The 19,214-nt window shown below is 37.0% G+C and overlaps 1 protein-coding gene across 5 annotated transcripts in view; it reads right to left on the bottom strand.

Annotated features, from left to right (window-relative positions):
* Positions 1-777: 777 nt before the first annotated feature.
* The window catches only part of cno (adherens junction formation factor afadin), a 59,528-nt gene continuing 41,091 nt past the window's right edge, over positions 778-19,214 (bottom strand). For 4 of the 5 annotated variants that reach the window (XM_089633947.1, XM_089633963.1, XM_089633970.1 and 1 more), the window contains 16 exons: positions 17,732-17,884; positions 17,423-17,617; positions 16,719-16,905; positions 16,135-16,244; positions 14,817-15,069; positions 11,468-11,600; positions 10,923-11,057; positions 9,249-9,369; positions 8,667-8,842; positions 7,961-8,054; positions 7,739-7,844; positions 7,533-7,651; positions 3,832-4,002; positions 2,473-3,333; positions 2,263-2,363; positions 778-2,037 (listed from right to left, as the gene is read on the bottom strand). In XM_089633947.1, the coding sequence (XP_089490073.1) occupies positions 1,851-2,037; positions 2,263-2,363; positions 2,473-3,333; positions 3,832-4,002; positions 7,533-7,651; positions 7,739-7,844; positions 7,961-8,054; positions 8,667-8,842; positions 9,249-9,369; positions 10,923-11,057; positions 11,468-11,600; positions 14,817-15,069; positions 16,135-16,244; positions 16,719-16,905; positions 17,423-17,617; positions 17,732-17,884 (3,102 nt within the window). In that variant the 3' untranslated portion in view covers positions 778-1,850. The remainder of the gene's footprint in view (positions 2,038-2,262; positions 2,364-2,472; positions 3,334-3,831; positions 4,003-7,532; positions 7,652-7,738; positions 7,845-7,960; positions 8,055-8,666; positions 8,843-9,248; positions 9,370-10,922; positions 11,058-11,467; positions 11,601-14,816; positions 15,070-16,134; positions 16,245-16,718; positions 16,906-17,422; positions 17,618-17,731; positions 17,885-19,214) is intronic. The other variant, XM_089633954.1, reaches the window with a different exon arrangement.

Genomic DNA, 19,214 nt, shown 5'->3' with positions numbered 1-19,214 from the left:
CATATCGTTCGATTTATTGAATGACACCACTAACCAATGTTAACCAAAACTATGTTTTATTGCGATTTTTTCTGTTTATCAGATAATATACCTTATTATTTGTGCATATATTTCACATTTTCAAAATTGAATACATCAAATGTCATTAGTATTATTATGAATTTTCCAGAACAGAAAACTATGCATGAAAAGAGAAGGTAGTTATTTTTTAAATACACCTGTTTGAATATCACTCAAGTTTTCGGCAATGAATGAATGTAAATCTTGGAAGCGGAAATTAACCCACTTCCCGACATCCGATCGAGCTGTAACTCGGCAGATAGACTTGTTGTCGATGACATTGCATTCTATCAACTTTTGGTGTCAATCACGCACGCGGACATGAAATTTTTTCAAATCATTTCACGCATTTCTCTGAAATCGGACAGTTGACTCCTGTCCCTGGGAAGGAAGGTTCAAAACGAAAAAAATTATATATATTTATATTAAAAAAAAATGTTTTTACCTATTGATTTTTTTTTACAGATTTGGTCTGTAGAAGGTCACTCTTTTGAGCACTTATTTTGTACTCTTATGTCCTCATTCCTCATTATAGAAAAATGGTAGTCTCAGGTAGAATAATGCATTGCAGTACCTGCCAGCAATACACTGCCGTGGTAAATAAATACACATTGTATTCCTTGAGTCACAAGGAAGAGACTGTGTTTTTAGTTACAGCGGCAGTACAGTTGTCAGGTGCAAATGAAAGCATGGGTGTGTTTGATTTATTTTCTGTATTTAATTAAATGTGCATATAATGAGATTTAAAAATATAATGTAGATATAATTCAATACTTTAATCTGGTGTTTTCACACTACTCCAAATACTACATATGATTTAACATAAATTTTATGTATAATATATAGGACTACAAGAATATAATAATATTATATACCACCCTACTTGGCCTTCAACTCATTATGGCAGATTAACTAATAAAGATTATGCATAAATACAATCAAACATAAAATTAAGTATAAATATTCGCATTCTGAAATATAAATAACCTATAAGATTTTAATTGTCCCAAACAATTAATAATAATACAGTGAAACCCACATATAACAACCTTAACATAATATGTTCCATGTTGATGTTTTGTGTTTTCAGTCCATTGAAGGCTGACGTCTAAAAAACCTAAGCCTAATTTATCCCGCATACTATGTATAAGGCTGAATTTGAAAAATGGTCCAATTTATATACTTACTCATGAGAAGTTATTTCTACCGGCCCTTGGGAAACCTAATAAGAGAGTTTCACTGTGTACGCAATTATAAATTAAACTCTTTTGCAGCTTATCTCGGATAAATAAAATCAGCTTATGTCTGATTGAAAACAATGTTAATAAAAGATATGTTTCTGGGTTGGAAGTCGGGGATCAATGAAAAGGAATTAAACAAAATGGATTGATTGATAAAGATGACAAATGAAGCTGCCTCCACAACACATTAATGCCAATAACAATCCGGGCTGCCTTTGAGTGAGACAATATCTTTTCATTTAATTATAACAATCTTAGCAATCATTCATCTCTTAGTGATATGTTTAAAATTTGTTCTATTTTATATTTAATTTGTTACATTATGTCCTTATTATAATAATGTTAATTTTGTTGTTTTGGACTCAAGACACTTTGGAAAAATAATTGTCAAATTAATTATGGACTCGGTTCTATTCCGATGATTGGAGACTGACTATAAAGGGCAGTTAAATCTAGGGATCACTAAATCCTAGGGCAACTGAAGCTGCCTCTGGTGACAATGATTACCGCTGAATTAATAGGAATGTTTAATTTGGTGTTCTCTTGTGCTTAATGCACCGCGTCAATGTCTCTCTGTGCGCGGGATATCTTCACTTTGTCCTTGGGCGTGTTGCTCTCCCCAGACTCGAGGGCAAACATCTTCATCTTCTCCTTGAAGGAGAGCTTTTCGGGGATGGGGCTGCTGCCTGCTTGCTGCGCCTTCTGCTGCTCTGCTAATCTCTTGGTCCTGGGGTCCCTGTATAACATATAAATACATCAATGATTTAACTGAACTAATTCAACACTAGACATTTTGAAAAATATTATAAATCAGCATGCAGATTTAACTTGATAATCGTTATTTGTGAAAGGGTCCTTATTCCTGGCTTGGCGATCTGTAAACAAACTCTCATTTCTCTTCTGCAAGTATGAAAACTTCCCAGGTTGATGAGGTTAAGAATGCGTGGGAAATATGAATTACCTATAGAACTCCTGAGCTCCTATCACACCGGGAGTGTGGGTCACTGTTCCTGTGGGTGAAGTGGGACTTTGGAGCATATTTTCAGCTTCCGTTATAAATTTCTGAAACAATGCAAATAAATGTGTTAAAAATATATGCAACTTAAAAAAAGCAATATTTTTAATTCATTGCACATATACATTAACTTAAAAAACAACAATATATATTTACATCAGGATCCTCTCTACCGTGGGAATCTCCCGGAGAAAACATGTTGCTGGAGGATTGCTCCAAGGACTGGGGGCGATGGAAGCTGACTCTCTTGTCCTTGGTGCCCACCAGCTGCGCCGCGCCCCCGGCCGCCAGCGTCTCCGTCAGCTGGCTGGTCACCGACACGCTGGAGCGCAGGGCTTGCTGGTGGGACATCACAGCGAAGGAGGAACCCCTCTCCGGGGGCGGAGGAGCGCTGTAACCCATCATCTCTTCCTCGTGCGACTGTATGTCATACCGCTGGATGGGTTCCATTTCTCTGTTGTAAACATCGCTTGCGCTCATATTCATATTTGACATATTCTGGGTCAGATGGTTGATTGGCGCTACATTATTGTTCCCAGTGTTGGGCTCGAATTTAGGTACATTTTGAGAATTCAGGTTGTTGTGAGAGAAATCTTGTTCGTATTTGCCCATCATTTTATGCATTTGTTCGGGGTATTTAATATTGTTTGCATCGTATTTTAACAATTTAGGGTCATATTTACTATTGACATTGTGATCGTATTTACTGTTGTCAGCTTTTTGTCCACTCTGGTCGTATTTAGCAGTGTTGTCAAACTTCAAACTTTGAGGGGTAGGTTTGGTTACGAAACTGGTGTTCTTTTGTGTTTTGTTGGGGGATTGGGGTGAGTTGGAATTGAGGTTATCGAGCCTCAGGTTAGATTTGAGAATTGACTTGGGTTGGACGGGAGGAGAGAGGGGCATGTGTGGGGAGGAAAATTTGTTGTCTTGCGTGGGGTTTGTGACATTTTCTTGCTTTTGATGGGGCAAATTTTCCTGTGAATCATCAAAGTCATCTTGGCTCAACTGTTCTTGCATCTGAAACAAAACAAATAAATAATAATTTTAAAAAGTTGAAAAGAAACTACTAAAAACAAACATTTATTATTCATTATGATTGACTAGTTGTCCCCAATTGCTAAGGTTTACAAATGGTTTGGGGTAAAGTTTTGAAGTAGTGAATTCTAGTGTACCTGAAAACTAGGTGGATTTTTCAGATAGAAATAATATTATTGTAAAGAATTGATAAAGTGAACTTTTTAAGTATTTGTTTCACTTGATCTCAGAATTGGTCTTCCTCGAGCATCCTCCACTTCTTCTACCATTCACTTCCACGTCAAACATTCCCATTATATCCCTTGCTTTGTTTATCACATACGCCACATTAAAAACTATATTATATCGGCTTTAAATCGACTCCGTATCTCATTCCAGTGCAAGTCTTCCTTGGGCATCCCTGACCCGTTGTTTGTGAATCTATAGGGCACATACGGACATTGTCTTTTATTTACATACATAGATTGGTTAATGATCTACCTTATCATCTTCCTCAGTCTGTGCCTCCTGCGCCCGCCTCTGGAAGTCCCTCTCGAGCGTGAGGGCGCGTAGCTGTTGCTCTTGCTGCGGGCTGCGCTGCTCCAGTGACTGCAGGGCCCCGATCTGCTTGTCACGCCACACGCGGGCCGCCAGCCTGCGCGCCTCCAACTCCTAAAAAACAAACCTCCATCATTAGTTAAGTTCCCTCTGTAAACAAAAATGTCCAAGGTTTTGGTGACATACCTGTTCAAATAAGTTACTTTACAGTTTATACTTTTAATTTTATTTTTTTAATTATACATATCTATAGATTTCCGTTACAGTATTATGTTTTGATAGTGTTTATGTATAGTATAAATTATGCATTTTGCATAATCTCTAAATATGTGGTATGAAATAAAGTCGCTATCTAAGGATTTTGTTAGGGTTTTACATATATAATACATGCATATTATATTTACAGAAATAAGAGAAAAATCAATGTTTTATAGTAAAGTCATAAAAATATATTTTTGGGCGCTTACATTTCTAACGCTGTCTAAACCTTATGAGATACATCAAAATAATGTACCACGGAATTGTATATCTTAAAAAGGCCTACAGAAAAGTCCGTGATGGTATATGTCTGTCTCTTAACTTTTTCGCCGCTACGCGCATCAATTCATGCGAAAATAATTCGTGCCCCCCACGCTACGCGCATCATATCATGCGTTTCACTTTAGCGGCTTGATACTACGTAAATACGCGACGAATTTAGCAGATAACTGAACCAAAAAATAGTTCAATCCTTTTTCTTACTGACATCTGGCGTTTGCTGGTTAAAATATAATAAATTGTTTACATAAAACATTGTGAAAGCGATGATTCGTTAAATCTTCATTCAGTCATTTGAATGTCGCGCCGCTGAATCGTTGTGTCATCCATAGTATTTCTTAGGTGATCTAATCTGCTTTGATGGACTTATGCGTCGATGTAAAATATTGACCGATTTCTATTTTGCGAATCTTTTTAAGTAATTTATTTTTCTGTGATACATTAGTTTGTTTGTGAACTTAAGTGACGTGACGTGTTTTAAAAATAGTTATTTTACTCGAGACTTTTTGATTGACTTTCGTTTGTTTGTGAACTTTTACGTGACGTGTTTTAAAAATAGTTATTTTACTCAAGACTTTTTGATTGACTTTATTTTGTGATTTTATTTCTAAATTTTGTGGACAACCTAAATAGTAATTTATCCGTCTATATTTATAGGCTTACCGTTTTTATATCAAAATTGAACTCCCTTAAAAATGGCAAACCCCAGTCTTACGGAAGACGAAATTTATGAAACATTTTTAGACATGGACTCTGATTTAGAAATAAGTGAAGATGATCAAGATATACCAATTACTGAAGAAGTTAGTGACAGTGAAATAAACGCCCCCGGGACAAGCCAAGATCATGACTCTCGTACACCTAACTTAGACTATACCGTAAATGCAGACTGCTTTTCTTCTTGGACCTCTGGTCCATTTATTCCAATAGTTCATGAATTTGATGATTTTGTGTCAGGTTTTGATCCATCCACTTTATTTTCTGGTAATTCATCGGAAATTGACTTTTTTGAATACTTCTTGAACAAAGAAATAGTGACAAAAATGGTGATCGAAACTAATCGATATTACATAGCCACCATATCAAAACAAGAACCTTCCCAAAAATCCAGACTTCGTAAATGGGTTGACACATCTGTCGAAGAAATGTACATTTTTTTTGCACTGTTAATGTTAATGACGAGAAACCGACATCTTACTATCAAAGAACACTGGTCCACTGACCCATTGCTCGCTTGTACAATTTTCGGAAAAACCATGTCTAGGGATCGTTACGAAATTATATTGCGAATGTTACACTTCTCAAACCCCGACACACAAATTCCTGGTGACCGACTTTACAAAATTTAAATCCTAACTGACCATACCCGAAAAATGTTCAAAAAAACTTTGATACCTTATGAAAATTTATGCATCGATGAGAGCATAATTGTTTTCAAAGGGCGTTTAATTTTCAAACAATATATACCATCCAAACGTCACCGGTTTGGAATTAAAATGTTTGTATTGTGTGACGTGAAGACGGGTTTTATATTAGACTTCATTATTTATTGTGGCGAAGGGACTGACATAACTGACTCTGAATGTCTCGGAGTTTCGGGGGCTGTAGTAACGACACTACTTCAAGATTATTTAAATAAAGGACATAATCTTTTTATTGATAATTGGTACAGTAGCCCTCAACTATATGATTTTCTCCATACTAACACAACCAATGCATGTGGTACGGTGCGGAAGACACGAAAAGGCATGGCAAAATTTAATAAACTTAAAAAGGGTGAAATGAAAGCACAACATCGTGGACCTCTGTTGGCTTTAAAGTGGTGCGATAAAAGAGAAGTTCACATGCTAACAACCTTACATGACGACTCCATGGACATGACGGGAAAAGTTGATTGGAAAACTCGTCAACCAATTATGAAACCCAAGTGCGTTCTAGACTATAATAAGTGTATGGGTTCTGTTGACAAAGTGGACTTGATGTTAAGTAGTATTAATTGCCTGCGAAAAACAATTAAGTGGTATAAAAAAGTGGCCTTCCATATTATTGATCTGTATTTATTGAACTCTCATGTAGCTTTTAAATCAATTACAAATAAAAATGTTAGTTTAGCAGATTTCCAATTAGCCGTAATACGACAATTATTGCAAAAATATCATGAAACTTCCCGATCTGAGCCTCATTCTCGCTCTTCACACGATTTACCTCTGAGACTAACTGCTAAGGCATTAGCAAAACATATGCCCCACCCAATAAAGGGAAATAATTCTCAAAAACTTCACCGAGCCTGCCGAGTGTGCGCCATTTCTAAAAAAAGGAAAATGTCCCAGTATAAATGCCCAGAGTGCGATGTGACATTGTGTGTGTGGCCATGTTTTAGAAACTACCATGAAAAACAAAACTTATAAATATTTCTCCTCGTGTTAACTTTTTATTAAAACTTTATTTGTTAGTAGATATAATAATAAAAATAATTGTGTTTTGATGATATCGGCGCAGTGGTCCAAATCCCATCAGACCGGGTAAGTAAATACTATAAACAATATAGCAGTGTGCATGCGATGGCGACAGTTCTTGTTGATTTCTTGTGATGGGTCACTGTTTATAATATTATATCTGTATCCTGCGGTTTATTGTTTATTTATGTGTTTCCACAAACTTCAAGAGCATTAATAAAGCTTTTAAGATAAGCAAATCATAAATCTGTCTAGAAATAAGAGATTTATAGCTGTTTCAAGTGGTAGGTTTTGATTTTCAAAGTGAGTACCGCGTACGAGTGTAATTTTCGGTACATTTGATCGCGGTGAAAAGGTTAAGGATAACCCCCAGCAACTAATAAATGTAATATCAACAGTAAAAAGAAGGATAAAATAGCAACTGCAAATCATGCAACGAGTAGCATTTTTAATATTGTGTCATGTGTGCGTGCAAAATCAAAATCCAGCCTTAAACTGTCTAATAAAACTGTGTTTATCTGAAGTCACCTGCCAGGTAGAGATATTGTAAAGGGCCCTTGGGGTGATTTTTCACAAAAACGGCGCTAAATTGTTATTATTAAGATCATGAAAGAATTTGTGAATTTATGGCGTATTAATTATCATTCTTACCTTTTCTCTTTCTTCGCGATGCCAGGGGTTGGACTGGGCAGTGGGAGGTGGGGCTACTCCCTGATGGGGGTAAAGACTAACAGACGGAGGCTCGTTTGAACTGGCCTGGTAGCTACCAACTGCAATACAAAAACATTTGTTAACAGCCATAAATATGTGTATAATTGCTGTAAGACAAATATCACATCTTTATTAAAAAAATATACCTTCATCGCTCTGGTAGAGGGGGTGGGTGGCAGTCGGAGGGAGGGGAGGTCCATCAATCAGGATATTATCAGGTATCATTTCTCCGGAGATACCTCGCTTCATACCCTGGCAAGGAAATCAATATGTAGTACATATCAATAAAAATATTGTGTTTGTATGAGTTTTGGGGAACATAATAAATTATACTTTAAGTAGTATTGCAGTGGAAGTGAATTTCTTACTTGAGGTTTGGGAGCTACTGGGGGCTGTTGTTTCATGGGTGACATTGGATGGTTGAGGGGCGCTGACATGTTTGGATCCTCTCCATATTGTGGTCTGAAAAAGTGTTGATATATTGTTGTATTATAAATAAACACAGATTAAAATTTTTGCAAAATAAAGTTGTTTAAAAATAAAATATAATAAAAAGGTGGCAGGTAGGTATGGGGTCCTCGTAGTACCGGTATTACAATGGAAGATGTTCCGAGGAACTAGCGTCATTGATCCCTTCGGTACCGGTGCATTTTCGGGATACAGAACCGAGTTGATCGATCATTTTATACGAACGGGTCGGCCATGACCCGAATTGATTGAGTTGAGGGTACCTGCTCTTTGATTGGATACTGCTACACATGGAAAAAATGGCGCAGAGAAGATAGATCGATGGGCCACCCAACGACGGTCGACTTAAGTCATAAGGACCCGTTAGTGTTTCAGTTACCGGAGACTGGAGTATCTACCAACTCTATTTGTCTATGGCCGCTCGCCACACCGGCACCCTTCACGGGGCACGGGTGCCGACAATCGAATCTTTAAGAAGTAACCCGATCGATCGTCCCGGTGATCGGGTTAAAACGATCGACCCAAGACAAAGGGGTCTATGGAGAGGACCTACATCCAAATTCAGATTTGTGGTTTATTCAGTTTTTAATAATGTGATATACAGACCTGCCCATCTGTCCTTGCCCGGACTGGTTGATATTCTGGTGGGGAATGTGTTGTGTGCGGGGGCTAGCGGGCTGTCCCCCCTTCCAGGACTTATTGGTCATATCTCCGCTCATGGTGCTCATGTTGGGGTTGTAACTCTCGTTCACGTTGGGCATGCTTGGGTAGCCACTGTGCAACTAGTAACGTACAATAGAATTAAATTCAGAATACAAAAACATTTTTGTAAAATTCACTGTAACTTATCAAATTCCTAGATATTGAAGGATAGACTTTTAAAGTCTAGATATCAAAATTTAATTAGCCTTTGGAAATAACAGCTACACGTTTTCAATGACCAACGCTATTGACGAAAATTGGTGTCAATAATTAAATTATAATACCTACATGTGATTATTATGCAACACAGTCAACTGTACCTGTTTTTTTTAGCAATATTGACACCAAATATATTTAAAAAAAGGTGTATTATGTGTGATTTGTAATGGTTGTGTGCCTTCCTACTAGATGTCTTTGTTGGTTTTCCTATCCGATACCGCAGATACAAATAAGCTTCAAATTTTGCAAAGAAAGGTGATTTAATACCTGTGTTGTGGCGAGAGGTCCAGGGGAGGTGAGGAAAGCTGACTGTGGCCTGAGTGTGCCCTTCATCTGCGGAGGGCCCTGGAAGTCCCCTGCGCTCGAACCCTTCACCAGAGTGAGTGCTCTAAAAATCCAAAAACAAATTAATAATGTACCCTAAATTTAGAGTTAGTTAAAATAAATTCCAGTCTCTCGCTTAGTAATAACAAGCATTTCTGAATTATGGAGCATTTGGGAGTATTGTTGTGTTTTACTGACAGTGCATTATATATATGGTATGAAACCTAATTAGTTCTTCACTATGAAGTGGTTTAATTGCCGGGCGTGTACGAACAAAACCATCCATTTTTCTATCTACATGTTTTGTTATTTTTAATATAAAGCGTGGCTTATTTATTAAACAAAAGTACAGTTTTATTCCAAGTTTGATGAAGTTTTGCACACTTGACCTTCAAAACAAGATGAAGGTCACTGTCCACATGAGATTTCCCACATCTTAAAGTAGAATTTTGATACTTCGGTAAATCGTCGTTGCGCTTGCAAAAACGGCTAAGTGCCAGATTTTAGTGTAAGGTTTTTTTAAATCAAAAATAAAAATAAAAAAATCAAGAAATCTGGCCCAATCTCGTCTATGTGGGCTTAAGTTTAACCGCTATCGCACGAAACTCATTCAAACGTTGTTTGATGAAGCATCTGAATACAAAACTGGGAAGCTTTTGATTCCCCCAAAATTTGGTAAAACTTACATAGCCGGTCTTACAAGCGCAACGACAATATATAATATTTAAAGAAGAGTGTCTGTGGGTTTTATTTTATAAAAATCTACAGTTGTAAACTTCACCTCCAAAACAAGGGGAAGGTGAGATTTCGAAAAACCATTCCCATCTCTTTTCCCACTCCTTAACCAGTACGCTTACCTATACTTACTTTATTTATAATTTTTACGACCGTGTTTGGTGAATCAGAATTGCTTGCGCATATGTCACTGTCAATTCTAATGTTTATTTTATGAGTGCATATAGCCTCTATGACAGCTTGTGAAACAGTATGTCTATGAATGTCAAAATTCAATAAAGGAAAAAGCGTTACAAAAATAAAAATATTCAAAATAGTATAGATGTAATTATTTTTTTGAAAACACTTTTTTTCATGCAGGATATGTATTCAGATATTTGTAGAAATAATTTATTCAGTTTATGTATTCATTTAAATAATTTTTCTTACTTGTCTCCGAAATGGGAGATTTAAGTTTTTTTCTCGATAAAGTTAGGTATTAAACAATAAGATACCTACATCATTACAAACAATCACAAAAATATTAAAACATAGTTTTTTATCCTGATATTTTAACAAAACTCATCAAGGGAATTCGGCACGGTTACGAAAATTTTCATCCGACAGTTTATTTGGACTTTATCCGACGTTCAACAAGTTAAATCAGAATAAAGCCTACACAAATTTCTACACACTGAGCTCTAGCAGTAGACGCATTTTGCTCAAATTCATACATCTGGATTTCGATATGTATTTTTTACCAATGTAAATGTTTTCATATTTAACTGCTATGTTATTAGGGAAAAGAACTTGAAATGAATCCAAGTTTTAAAGCTTCTTTCACCTTTGTTAGCACGGAGGATTGGGTGCATAAGCATGAGATTCTTCAAAATGAACAAATACCTGTCTTGGGGTGCAGTGTGCTTATAGGTGCTGAGGTTTTGGTAGAAGTTATTGGGGTCAGAGTGCTGGTGGGAGGGCTGGTTGATGCGCCCCCTCAGCCCGGCCAAAGCGGGGATGCTATTGCTCGATGAAGTCCTGGACACAACATACATTTATGTGTTACAAATATTTACATTTAAATTAAAGAATTATCATGACAAAATGATTGTGGAATATTTTCTAATGGACGAAATACATTAAAAAACAGCGAATTTTTCCAGAATCAAACGTAATACGAAAATATTGTCCACAGAATCTGTATTCTGACAGCTCTCCTAAGCAAAATACATTGCAAAATGTCAGAGGCTTTAGGGGTTAAAATTTAGTGTATCTCTTATAAGTTAATTTCATACGGGACTGGAAAAAACCTTTCAATGTGACAAACCTCATATTCAGGGCAATCCAAGTTAGGCCAACTGAAGGGTCCGAAAAACAAACTTTTAAAGCTCGAAACTACTCATGAATAAGGGGACATTGTAAGTTTTGCTGTAAAAACTTGAACATACCTGGAGTACCCAGGATTGAAAACCTCATGCAGCGCGGGAACACTCTTGGAAGACTTTACGGTGTTGTGTTGGCCACTCTGCTCCGCCTCCAGGGTAGACGGCAGGTCTCTCTCCGACATCCGACGTGGACCCGCTACAAATTAAACAAAATCTATTAGCTCTAAACTCCAAACTGGAATGTCACTAATACACTTATGCACTTATACACTTATGCACTTTCTGTAACACTTTATATTTTATGAATTTAGTTTGGGTTGTTTAAAACTCTCATCAAATTTGAAGAACATCTGTTTTTGATACTGACAAGGTGTTAGAAAATTTGGACGATAGAAAGCTAAACGTTAAACTCTTTAAAACGGTTTGATGTTTATCAAATGTAGCGAGGGTTTGATACAATTGAACCTTAATAGGTCATGAGTGACTTTTCACCAGTAAATATGTAACATATTGCTAAACCGATAGCAGAGAGTTAACTGCGGGAAAATCAGGAACTACAATGTATTTTGTACTAAAAAACATTGAAAAATGAGTTAACTTCTGTAGTCCCCAATTCAATCGTGGCTAATTTCTCGGTGGTGTCAATATAGCCTTAGTTAAATGTTAATTTTCTAGACAATTACGAGAAAAATCAATAAGGTTTTACAAGCGTGAGTCCGTTAAAAAATATTTAGGACAATTGAATAGTTAAGTAAGTCGTAAGTCACTAGTTAGTTAAGTTGTAAGTCACTGGTTATTATTATAAATTTTAGTTGTAAGCCAGATATTTTGATTATATAATATAAATATATTTGCCCTTGAAGTGTGTTTTCACGAAAACGGCTTTATATAAATCAACCAAATATTATGATCATACATTTTTTGGACTTCATTTGAGTAAAAACTTATCAATTGTACTCCAGTTACAACATAAATTTGCTAAAAAAAAACTTAAAACATAACAGTGCGATAAATCTGGAAAAAAAAAAATAATTATAAATACTAAGTAAATAATATAACAAAAGTTATTGCTGAAAAAAAATTATAACAGGTGGATTAACAAAAATTGGCATTCCATACAGCTAAGTGGCTAGAAACATGAAGACATCAGGTAAGTTGGCTTACTGATATGTTGAACCTGTCTCTTGCGAGTGGCGTGCGGTGCCTCGGTGCACAGCGAGTGCGTGTGTATGGGGGTTGGAGGGCGGTCCCGCACATTCTTACGCAGGCTCAACGCCACCCGTGGAATCTCATCACCCAACAAATTGGGACAACTGCGATGCATATCCAAACGATTGTCTTTTGCAATATGATAAATATTCGGTTTACTTTTTACTGCTCGTTTATCTACATTACTTTCACTGTTCAATTTGTTATTATTGGTCTTTTTCCTTATTATATACGAATGGGGAAACTTCTTCACTACCGAGACTTCTTCATTAGGAATTATCTTAGAAATATTTGGCGTTGATAAGGTTTTGCAAGACTTCTTTTTCACTAGCCTAGGCTCGGATAGACCGATTAATTTTTCAAGTTTGAAAAATTTCATACTTAACGGTGATCCTTTGGTGATATACAGTTTTTGGTCATTATTATCAAGTTTGGTGAGAATATTCTTATTATCTAAAAATTGGTGTTCTTTCTTATAGTTATCCTTATATAAAATGGCAGGTTTGGGTTGGTCCTCTAGGCTTATTGCGCTATGTGGTTCTTCGGTCGCTGGACGGTCTATCTGCTTAGTCCCGTACGTAGACCAATCTTCTAATTGTTTCAGATGCCTTCTATGTTCATCTTGCGATAAAGTGTTCTTAGATTCTAAATTAAAATAATCTTCATTGTTCCCATCAGGAACATTGGTTAAGCTCTGGCTCAGGAGGGCGGCGGTCCGAGTATTATCATTTTTCTCAGAGAGAACATCTAGGAATAAATTGGGGCTGGATTGAGATTGTCTTTTCAAGCTGGTTTGGTATGTAAGACATATTTTGTCAAAGTGCCCGACGAGGGCTCTGACTTTGCCGAAGCCAAGTTTTAAATCATCGGGCTTGTGCAAATCTTCATCTGTTGGCCTAGTCAATGGTTCATGGAGGAACTCTTCCTCGCTGGATTTGTGTGCAGTTGCTATATGGGCCGTGGGCAATTCTTTTTTTGTACCTTTTTTTATTAAACCACCCACAACTGTGGGACATTTTGTTTGAAACGATTGAGGGAATGAATCATTATTCTTTGCCTCGGAAATAAATATTTTGGTGCACGTCGTTATGGATGGCCCTGGATTTACATTAAAATTATTCTCTTTAACATTACATTTATTTTGAATATCATCTAAATTTAATTGTAATCTATTACATTGATTTATTTTATATTCATTGTGCGAATCCCTTTGGGAAAAATATTTTTCCCCACAACCTGTGTTAAAAGGAACATTTATATTTATATTATTTTGTCGATCGTGGAGGTCGTTCAAAAAATTAGCCCCACATCCTTTGACTGTTGTAGCATTTTCGACATCGCAATAGTTATTTCTACCGATGGGTCCATGCACAGAAGTAATAGAATCTGAAAATAACAACCTGACACTTGGTGCACAATCTGTTTGGCAGCCATTGTCTCGTTGACATGTTTTATGTTCAAATATTAACGGTTCTGAATCAGTTTCATCGATGAAAGGAATTTCATCAGTGTCGTCTACGCATAATTTTCGATAGCCATGAGTAGGATTTTTTTCTTCCGTAACATAATGAGATCCCGCCTCCAGTGTTTCAGAAGTGCTCTCCGTGCATTCGGTGCAATCAGAGCTATAGGCGTGGGTCGCACAGTCAACACATTGTTCTCTGTGGCAGAGATTTTCCGTGGAACCATCCTGACGGAGATGGGTTTCTTCTGATCTGGACCTCATCCCCGAAGCGTACAGCTTGGCGATGTTTGGGTATCTCAGATTTGGAGGGATCATTAATCGCATGGGCTCGTCCACCATGCTGTGTAAGCTCAGGACGCTTTCGTCTGAATCTACGGAATGTCTCAAAGGACCGCTGAAAGGAATATTGTTGAGACTATTGTCCGAGTTTGACGAATACAGTTTCTTATCCAACATGGGATTCCTGGATAAATAGCCTGTTAAAAATCACACACGTTAGTGGTTAGTAGATTTTAGAAATAATGTTCATAGTGAGTTGAGAGACCAGTAAGCTTTTCTTCTAAATTATAAAAGTTATCCCGTCACCAAGTATACAATTTGATCATCATTATTTTATGATTAGGAATGGATGATTATTTAAAGTAGCCTTTGAGGTAATCATTGACAAAGTTTAATTAGTATGTCATTGGGTTCTTAGTATGTTGTAGGAATTTAATTAAAGTCATTATTCATTAATACCTCTATTGGGGCTAGGCTGTCTAAGCAGCGTGGCCAGTCCGTGAAGCACGGCCCCTTGCTTGGCCACCTCTAGTGTGACCACAGGTCCGGTGCGCACCAGGTATTCCGCCGCCCGCTCCTGACTGATGCCTACCAGCGAGTGTCCATCAACCGACAGCAGCTGGTCTCCGGCCTGCAGCCTCTGGTCTGCGGCAGCCGCTCCACCGGGCACCACGGACTTGATGTAGATGCCAAGTTTGCTTTGACCAGCTCCCTGAAAGCATTTCATTAGATGTTGATAATTTTCCACAAAATATTAAAAGTGTCCAAAATTATAGACTGATTGCCAAATTAATAATAAAATTGAGTCGATTCACAATCTACCCTTTCCAAGGGAACAGTTGAAAAAAACAATGAACGCAGGAAAAGTGACAGCTTTTTGGACAAGCTGTCTATTATGTTATTCCTGTGTCTAATGGTTGTAATGCAATTTTGAAAATTTGGAAAAAAACATAATTTTGAAGTGCAAATACTATAATGGGTGTCATCGTAACTAACTAACCTACCGCAGGGGTAGGCAGAGAGGACGGACCGCCAAACAACTCGGTCTTGGCGCACACTTCTTGCCTCATCCACATTCATACATCGTCTCATACATACTCTTCTATTATTCTGACTCTTGACATGGCCCGATTCAAGTATCTGATTCACTTCATCGTGCCATGTTTTCCTCGGGCGTCCCCGACTAACATTATCTACAAATTATTATTATTTAATGAGCAGGTAGCATTCTGCTGAAAGTTTCATAATTGATTGTTGATTTAAATTTTTAAAAATAAGTTAATCTTTTATTCTCTCCAAATAAGAATCCAATCGAGCTTAAAATTTATTTATATTTATAGCATCGATGGCATGTTGTGGAAGTTTGTTCCATGCTTCCACAACTTTATTGGCAAATGTATCCTAAGATTGGATGGAAAATGTGTTTTGTTAATTTTTTTGAGTATCCATGGAGACTTACATTTATGTTGGTGATGACGATTTCTTGAATACTAGGGCAACTTAATGTCCAGATAAAATTTAAAGTCTCAATCAAGTCACCCTTTTCTCTCTTCTTTTAATGTTGGTAATTTTAGTTCCTTGAGTCTATCTCCACATTGCCGGTCTTTCAAAGCTTTTGGTATGTTTGTGAATTTTCTCTGTACCCTTTCTGTTAGATGGTAAAATATAAGGTCCATATTTTGAAAGAATATTCCAGGAGAGTTAATGACATATATTTTAACAAATGACAAGATTTTGCAATGTAAGAAGTCATCGTAGTAAGATAATGTTATTGTACCTTGGCAGCGACAATACTGAGGCCCATCCCATTGGAGTTTTTGTGCAGCTTGATGACCTGAACCAGCGGCTGCTGGGGGGGACTGGCCACCATTCCGCCTCCTTGATATCCTGGAAACATGCAACACTCAATCCTTAAGTATTACAAACAGCGAGGTTGATCTTTAACAAGTAATTTATTGTATGATAAATGGTGTTAAGTCTTCCTACATCGATGCCTTGTCCTTCCATTTCATAACAGTTCACTTCCACTGACCAAAACTGAGTGAATGTTAAGATAAAAAATAATTTACCATTCGAGGAAGACTCGGCAGAAGAAAACTATTTCACATTTTTGGACAAGTCTCCAAGTCCAATAGACATCAATATTTTGGTCAGTAAAAACCTTTGAACCTGATACAGTAGAACCCCGTTAATTCGGACCCCGATAATTCGAAAAAACGCATAATTTGAAATTTTCAATAAAAAAATATCCACAGAAATTATTTTTCATACAAAATGGTTTTCAATTTGAAATTCGTTAATTCTTTAATTGAAAAAAGCATGTTTTTCTCTACATTCCTACCATAGTAACAATCCGCTTACCATTCATGTAGACGGTCCAGTGCCCCTGCGAGTGGGGCTGCGGGGCGAGACGGCAGAGCCCCGCGCGCTGCAGCGGAGACAGGAAGTCGGCCAGACCCCCGGGCAAACCCCGCACCACCTCCGCACTGAACCCGTCCTCGGGGATTAGCAGAGACAGGGGCAGGGTGCTGCTTTCTTCCAGGGTTATCTGGAATGGAGATAGTTTGATTACAGTTATTGTTATTATGTATTCCATAACTAGGTATGTGAAATCAGGAAAATTAAAGGTAAAGTGAAACATTCTTACTGGATTTTAAAAGGGACTGATAAAAAACTTCTAACACATGAAATCTTCTTATGGGGGAACCTTATAAGAAGATTTCTTATTTTGTAAATCTTATTTTATACATATATATTATTAATTTATCAGGTCTAAATCATATGTTCAAATGGTGGGGTTATTTCGAATTTAGCTTCAGAGTTTAGTTTATAGTACATTATAACAATTGCTGAAATCAATTAAATATCATTCAGTGGCCCTTTATACGGCTAGAAAATAACTTCAAAATAAATTACTTAGAAATTTGTATCTACATATTACATATTTTAAACTCTTGGGGCTGAGTAAAGATACAAACTTGATGTATTAACTGTCAAGGATAAAATAGTAAAAAATCTATGAAATGGTAATATGAAAAGGTATTTAAATAAAATTAAAAAGTTACCTCTCTTCCATCAGCCCTGTGCAGCTCATCGGCCAGACCCTGGGCATGTTGCACAGCGGCCTGCACCAGCTCCGGTTGGAGCCGCACCCCTCGGTCATCGGTGAACCCGCCCAGCAGACAGCTCAGCTGCACCGAGTTCAGCTTGAAACATGCCGAGCTCAGGCTGACCATGTCGTCCACGCTGTTCTTTGGGGCCTGGAATAAGATTATATAAGAATTAATACAAATCAATTTGGATGCATGTTCAAAGATTAAAAATGGCCTAATTTTGACCCGCACAGTGAAAATAACATATGTATATTATATCACCTGTAGCAGGTGTGCACACTGGTGTATGGTGGCAAGGTGACAGTCTGCCGCGAGCTCCAGCCCCTGACGTTCCGCCCAGTGGGACAGGGGAGCCAGACGCTCCCTCAGAAGGGCCCCCCAGCCTGCGCGCCACATTTGGGGGGTGCGAACAACCTAGGAACAATAAAAAAAAAAGTGGGTGTGTCAAGCCTACGCAAGACAGAAGTGAAACTTCTAGTATTCCTCTCTCTCTATTTTCATTTCATCATCTCTATTTTCTCTCTTAGGTTAGTTTGAAAATTAGAGGTTAAATAATTCAACGACGAAGCATGGATTTGCTTTTATTAAGAAACTTTTCATATAGTAGAGTAAAAAATCTGCGATATTTCAAAATGATCAACGACCCCACTGGAATCAAACCAAACATGTCTAAGACGTTTCAAGCGATAAGGAGTGCTATGAAATGTGCCGCAAATGTACTAAGATAGGTACTAAGTACCTAAATTTTACTAAGAACATTACCTTCATGTGAGATGCCACATTAAAAAAATATGTCATCCGAGATGCGTGCACAGATTTCACATTTTCTCAAAAGTTCATGTTGAAAATCAATCTAGATTATTTATTTATTTATTTGTTAAGACATACACAGTACAATAAGATACAGTTAGATATTTTTAGTTATTACATAGTTGTAGTACCTATTACGTATGTCCATAAAATATCATTACGTAATATCGCCTGAGATTGTTATAAAATGAAGGAAGTGTGTAGATAGATAATAATAAATGAATTGAAAAAAAGAATTATAATAAGCTCACGAATTGTAATTGACTGTTAATACATAGGAGTTTTGAAAAATGATGTGAAAATATTTTTGAATTATGTCATGCTAAGAAATTTAATAAGTTAGTTAGATATTAAGTAGATATACATAAATAACACGGTTTTGCTAGGTTTTCAAGTGCAGTGTTATAATTATGTGCATTCTATGCCATCTGTGCCAGATTCACGATGCATTGCGGAATTCGGCCAGATGCATTCGCTGCACCTTTCGTTTCAAGGTAAAAGATTTCGTAAATGCATAATATGTTGAGTTATCTATTAGGAAGGTACTTAGCAGTCAAGATAGATTCGTTTACTTCTTATACATTTGCTGCCTCGAGCGGAGTACCACAGGGATCTCACTTGGGCCCAATATTATTTTGTTTGTTTATCAATGATATTGTTAATATTTTTACTAATGTTAAAGTCCTGTTATTTGCCGACGATCTGAAGATATACAGAATAATCAAAGACGATGACGATCGCGCAATTCTGCAGTTGAACCTTAATAAACTATGTGCGTGGTGTTCTGTCAATGATTTGCAACTAAATTTAGGTAAATGCCAGATTATCAGTTTTTACAAAGGCAAAAATCCACTTAATTTTTCCTATTTTATGAATGGTGCTAATCTTCTTCGTGTATCACAGATTCGTGATCTTGGTGTTATATTCCACGAGA

The sequence above is a fragment of the Hesperophylax consimilis genome, chromosome 1 (genome assembly GCF_061612785.1).
Source record: "Hesperophylax consimilis isolate HC1 chromosome 1, BYU_Hcon_1.0, whole genome shotgun sequence".
Classification (NCBI taxonomy): domain Eukaryota; kingdom Metazoa; phylum Arthropoda; class Insecta; order Trichoptera; family Limnephilidae; genus Hesperophylax; species Hesperophylax consimilis.
This window is presented reverse-complemented; position numbering and strand designations above follow the sequence as displayed.